We start from the raw sequence: 5,737 nt of genomic DNA, 5'->3' as shown, positions 1-5,737 counted from the left end.
CAAGCAGAACGACGAAAGTTATTGAAACTAGAAAACAGTAATTTTAAAAACTTTATTTTCCTTTATTAGTTATATTATGCAATTAGATAAAGCATACTTCCGGCCTATTTATCTCTGTATTTTCAGCCAACTCTGTCCATCCTTCAGAAATTCGAAACGTAAATAAAATACAGTCGAAAATTTGTATTCGGGCCGTCGAAGAATGGATATTAATACCTTTCAATGGTAAATTCGTTGTTGGTATTCTTATAGCCTTCCATTTTTCATTCAGAATTCGTATTTTCTGTTTTGGTTTTTAATTTTGAAATGATAATACATACAAATTACATTTGTAGACTATTTATTCCTAATTTTCCTGTGAAATATTGGCTTGAACTTAGAACGCATATACTTGATTTACAGTGTGTTTGGAGTTACGGGGTGCACAATATAGCATAAATTTATAAACGAAATACATAGTCTTGGAGATTACGAATGTTTTGTGTGGTGAATACTGACTGACTGCGGGAACAAGACAAAGACAGGGCTTACGACCAGCTCCCCCCGCCTTGAGCTGAAGAGCTGCTGGTAAGTCCAAGCGGCCGTTAAGTAAGGAGTGACTTTATAGTATCCCAAATCATCTCCCTAATTAGTAGTTTTTTTAATCTAAAATATANTTCTGTTCAGTTCAACAATTCTGAACAGAATTTGATTAAATTATCATTATTTAACACAGAAATTAATACAATTGAGAAAATAATTTTTCCAATTGCATTAATAAATAAAATTCCTAATCGAAATTACATTATGTAGCTTCTAAAAGCATCATTAAGTTCAACCTTTTATCAAAAAAAATTAATTCTATTACTTATTTATTACGTGTTAGCAGTTAATTTAATTCATTAACTAGTCTTTCAAGGTAACTTTAGTTATCAAAATACTTAAAAATATAATGTCGCTTCTTAGAAATTCAGAGAATAAACAACTTTAGCTAATTCTTACTTTGACTGAATCACTTAGTTTTAGAATAATGAGAAAACTCTGATATAGGATTGAACAGTACGTATATAAATAGTTAACAAACGCAATCCACGAAGTTTTAAAATAGAATTCAGTAGAAAATCGTACACAGGTTAACTGCTAAAGTTTTTTTTTAAAAAAACCAGTTTTTCCAACCTACTTCAATTCTACTTGACTCTGTATCAAATGGAACCATATTTCCTACGCTTTTTCGTGCATAAAATTATGTTTATTGAATAATGTGTTCAATATTATCTGATGCGAATAATAGAAAACCTTTTTAGCTTTCAATTCAAGCCATATTTAAGGTTAAAATATTACTAGAGTTCGAAGGATGATTACTCATTATAGCAGATGGGCAGTTTATAGATGGTTATAATGAAGAAAACTACCCACAAATAAGCATTACCTTGTAGAAGTGTTCGATTACGTAAATTTTACGTCATAGTTTACGTCATACATCCTTTGAAGTCAAATTGTCTAACGAAGATAATCAGCACAATTGTTATTGATTTCTTTTAATTTATCGAAAGATATATGACTCGAGCGTTTGTTTCGAAAGACAAAAATAAACAAACGACACAGAGGAAGTGAGGAAATACGTATATACATATATAAATAAATACATGAATACAAACACTATACCTATACATATACTGTATATGTATGTATATCACAGTATAACATGTACAGTACAGTACATTTGTATATGTATAATGTTTGAAGCCAATGATGCCATTTAACTACATGTCAATAATTTGAAAATCAAAACTTTAACCAATTCCTTGAATTAATTGTATTTCGAATTTCGTTGGTGCGTGCAGCTTGTTTATCGAAACGAAATTATTATTATTTTTTTTTCTTGAAAAAGATATTTTATATATTTGTAAAAGTATAAAATTATATTACTTTATACGAAAAATATGTAAAAATCCTTTTTTTATATATACAAGATTTGATGTAGCTTTATAATTCTTTGAATATAAAAAATACTTATCTTACGAAATTTTTACATAAAATCACTTTTACGAAAACTTTACTCCTGTCGTAGCATTATTACAGATCTCAACTTTCACCGATTAAATTTCTACAACTGTGACGAATAAATATTAGTCATCGTCTGTTTAAACATTAGATCTATTGGTAAAACTGGAATAACCGTCACTAAATTCTATTTTACTAACTACATTTTTGTTTCTATACTAAGTTTTTCGGGAGTTTTAATATTTTCATTATCCTCGATGGGTTTCTTTTCTACGTTGTTATTTTTGTCTGAACATTTTCTACAACAAGTAACCAACTTCGTAACAAGTAATATAAACCACATGGGTAAACCAGTTACTAATAACTGAGCTACGACTGGTACAGCCGTTAACGCAGCATCCGGTTGAGGTAGAGATAAAAGTAATAAAACGAATGCCACTCCTCCATTTTGAAACGCTGTTTCTATTGCCACAGCAATAATTTGTCTTCGTTCGAGTCTACTCATCCAAGCTGCTAGAGCACCGAAAGTATAACCACCCCACGCGACAGCCAAACCTGCTAAAACGATTTTCCATGTAAACATTAATAAAATATAAAGACTAACGTAACAACCTACTCCGATTCCTAACAAGATGCAAACAATGGTAAAGGGGCGTATTATTTTATCGGAAAAATTGGCCCATTTTGTTTTATATTTCCGAATTAGCATCCCTATTCCAATGGGTAACGTCAATAAAACCAGTGAACCAAATAAATTCAGATATGGTAACGTTACTTTTCCGTTTCTAAATAAACTCGATCCTAATGTAAATATCCATAGAGGCATCATACCTGCAAAACAAAACATAATTTTAAATATGAATTTTTATAATACATTTCTCCTATTGTAGACTACTACTTTTTTCATGCTCACTACTTATACCGAGCTCAACTTGAAAAATGTAACAAATATTCAAGTTTTTGCAAGTTGGCCTGCAATGTGAGATGAATAAGTATTAGCGTTTTAAATACTTTAATTATCTTTATTATAAGCAAAAATATAATTACCTAGAGCTGCTACCGTACTAATAAAAGTCATGGTAACGCTTAAATTCAGATCTCCATTAAATAAAAGTGTCCAGAAATTGCTCATGCTTCCTCCCGGAGAACAACCAAGTGTAAAAAGTCCAAGACGAAGATTTGTATCTTCAAATAATAAATATCCTATCCCGTAAGATGCCTATGGACAAGATGTACAGTACATTAGTCTCTTTTTTAATATAATATATTCGAGTGAATTACAAGTTTCAAGGATTACAAATATAGATTTTTCTATTTAATAAGTCCTTGTGCTAGAAACGCAACTATATTTTGCTTATCGACTTAGAAGAATTATAGAATATACAGATGCACTTATTATAATTCATCTAAATAAAGATGTAAAATGTCTACAATGTATTAATATTGGGCGTAATTAATCATTATCGACGATTTACAATTTATTTATCGCTTCAATTTAGGACATCGAAATTTTCCTCAATGTTGTTAATTGCAATGACACATTTCGATTTTAATTATTTGAACAATATAAATCTTTAAAAGTCTAACTTTCCTCCTGCACAAAACAAGAACGGAACAATAAATACAACTTCCGAAGGTGGTACCGTAGTCCTATTTTAATTTTTCCTGAAGTAAAAAAACACTTTCACTACGTTCTGATCTAAAAATATTTCCTGTTTTTTTCGTAAAACGTGGATTAAATTTTTCATTTTCTATTGAAAAAAAACAGTATTTTGAGCGATTATAAAAATGTATAAACTGTTTTAAAATATAATTTAAAGCATAATTAAGATAATGTAAATAAGGAAATTAAGTAGTGTATATATCCTAATACAGGATAAAAGTTAACTTCATAAAATATGTAATTAAAGCTTACTTTTAAAACTTGATTTTTTTCAAATTGTAAACTGATAAAGGAAAAAATTATTATTTAATTTGAACTGTTCTGCTCATGTTTAACAGTCAATAGGGGAAGTAGTATAGCTCAAACAATTGAACTGAAAAAAGAACAATAGGAAAGTTTTAACGAACGGGATGATTTTTCCTGTAATTATTAATTTTATTATATAAAAATATCATGCAACTCCTTGACAATTTAGCAATAAATCACTGAAATAAATTAATCTATCAAATGCGTCAAGATATTATTGTCAATGTAAAATATATCATCATGGCTTTAAACAATAGATAATTTTAAATTATTTAAATTCCATAATTTCGTTCGAATAGAGCATCAAATTATTAAATGATTTAAAATAATTGGTTAATAATTTGACCATAATTTTAAATCAATGAAATATTTAGATCAATAACTTCCTCAATTTTAAATGAAATAATAATGCAAAATTAGGAAATCACTTACCAAAGGCATGAAGATGAACTGGCAACAGAATCCTATAATTGGTCCCACCGGCTTCTTTAACACTTCCCAAATAGATTTTAAATCTAGTTGACACCCCATATTTATGTAATTAATTGATATAATTAAAGCCATAAGTCCCGTAAATAGGTCAGCTAAGAGGGAAGGACGAGGAGAAACACTCACCAAATAATCATATTTATATATAGTGGTAGGAACCACTTCAACCGCATCGTCTTTTCCGTACCAATCTTTGTTATTTTGATAATTTTTTGTTGTCGCGTTGTCGATACAATCGCCACCGAAAGGATACAAAGTAATATAAACTTTAGAGTAACCTAAAAAGATTCCATTAACAGTAAACGAGTGATTTTTTTCCTCCCCGGAATGCAAACACATCGTCCTCGTTGTATTCCCTATAATTTCTATAATGTTTGTTTTTTCGGGAACGGCGCTTATTCTAACGCTGAGTACCACTTTTTCCATTAATTCGGACGAAGATGTAGACGTAATGTTACTTTCCTTGATCACAAATGTAACTTTAGCACGCTCTCCCTCGACGATGGAGAGTTTATCCGATGGATCGAAAGTAATTACAGGTCGTTGTAATTGCCAATTATCAACAGCACTCGTTGTATCCTCTACAACGTAGCACCACAGAAAAGTCAAATTGATTAACAAAATGAATAGAGACGAGAGTGAAAACATCTTCCGATGCCAACAGTTGAGATCAGTCTGCCAACTTTCGTCACCATCGTACAAGTTTTGATAACGGAACCAATCAACTTTCTGCACGCTGTTGACGCCATGACTCGTTTACTCCGCCTTTTTACTGATAATTTTAATTAACGTAAAATATGTTTTAAACTTTATTTTATAAAATTAAAGCTACTCGATTATATTAAAATCTATTTAAAAATTTAAATATATCTTGTATTCGTGTTAAAGACCTTCGTGTTACGTAATAAGTTTAACCTTGTTGATAATTAACTCGGATTGCAGATAATATTGACTGCGATTTTAATAAATAACTAGTAAAATACTTATTCAGATAAAGATAATGTAAAAAAATACGCCTATCTGTAGCATAATAAAATTATTTCATAATATAAGAAGAAATGCTGTAAACTATTATCTATTTTATTAAAATAATGGAAATTGCAGAGGCTAGTCATGCGTTAACCTAACACTCTGGGGAACCCGGAATCGAATCCGAGCAGTCGAAAAAGCCCACGAATTTTTGGTAATGATCTGTCCAGGATATGTCGTACCTCATCCTTCAATACTGGGTGCTCTATTGTGGTTGACCGAACCCACAATGGGCTTGAAAAGGGCCTTTTTACAACCCAAATTTTT

The 5,737-nt window shown here is 30.2% G+C and overlaps 1 protein-coding gene across 1 annotated transcript; it reads right to left on the bottom strand.

Moving 5' to 3' along the window:
- Nucleotides 1-716: 716 nt before the first annotated feature.
- On the bottom strand, nt 717-5,132 carry LOC111625599 (ileal sodium/bile acid cotransporter-like). Its single transcript, XM_023368796.1, has 3 exons — nt 4,385-5,132; nt 3,031-3,202; nt 717-2,814 (listed from the first exon to the last, which is right to left on the bottom strand). The coding sequence occupies exons 1-3, from the start codon at nt 5,087-5,089 to the stop codon at nt 2,183-2,185; spliced, it is 1,509 nt and encodes a 502-aa protein (XP_023224564.1). The 5' UTR covers nt 5,090-5,132; the 3' UTR covers nt 717-2,182.
- Nucleotides 5,133-5,737: the final 605 nt, after the last annotated feature.

The sequence above is a fragment of the Centruroides sculpturatus genome, unplaced genomic scaffold (assembly GCF_000671375.1).
Source record: "Centruroides sculpturatus isolate CEXI.00-Female unplaced genomic scaffold, Cexi_2.0 scaffold385, whole genome shotgun sequence".
NCBI lineage: Eukaryota > Metazoa > Arthropoda > Arachnida > Scorpiones > Buthidae > Centruroides > Centruroides sculpturatus.
The sequence above is the reverse complement of the archived record's forward strand: the minus strand, read 5'-3'. Positions and strand labels throughout refer to the sequence as shown.

Excerpts from the sequence above, each read along its gene's own strand:
- LOC111625599 (XM_023368796.1), bottom strand. The coding sequence starts at position 5,089 with ATGTTTTCACTCTCGTCTCTATTCATTTTGTTAATCAATTTGACTTTT. Across the intron at positions 3,203-4,384 it reads AGTTCATCTTCATGCCTTTG|GCATCTTACGGGATAGGATA; the intron begins GTAAGTGATTTC and ends TCTTGTCCATAG. Across the intron at positions 2,815-3,030 it reads TAGTACGGTAGCAGCTCTAG|GTATGATGCCTCTATGGATA; the intron begins GTAATTATATTT and ends TTTGTTTTGCAG.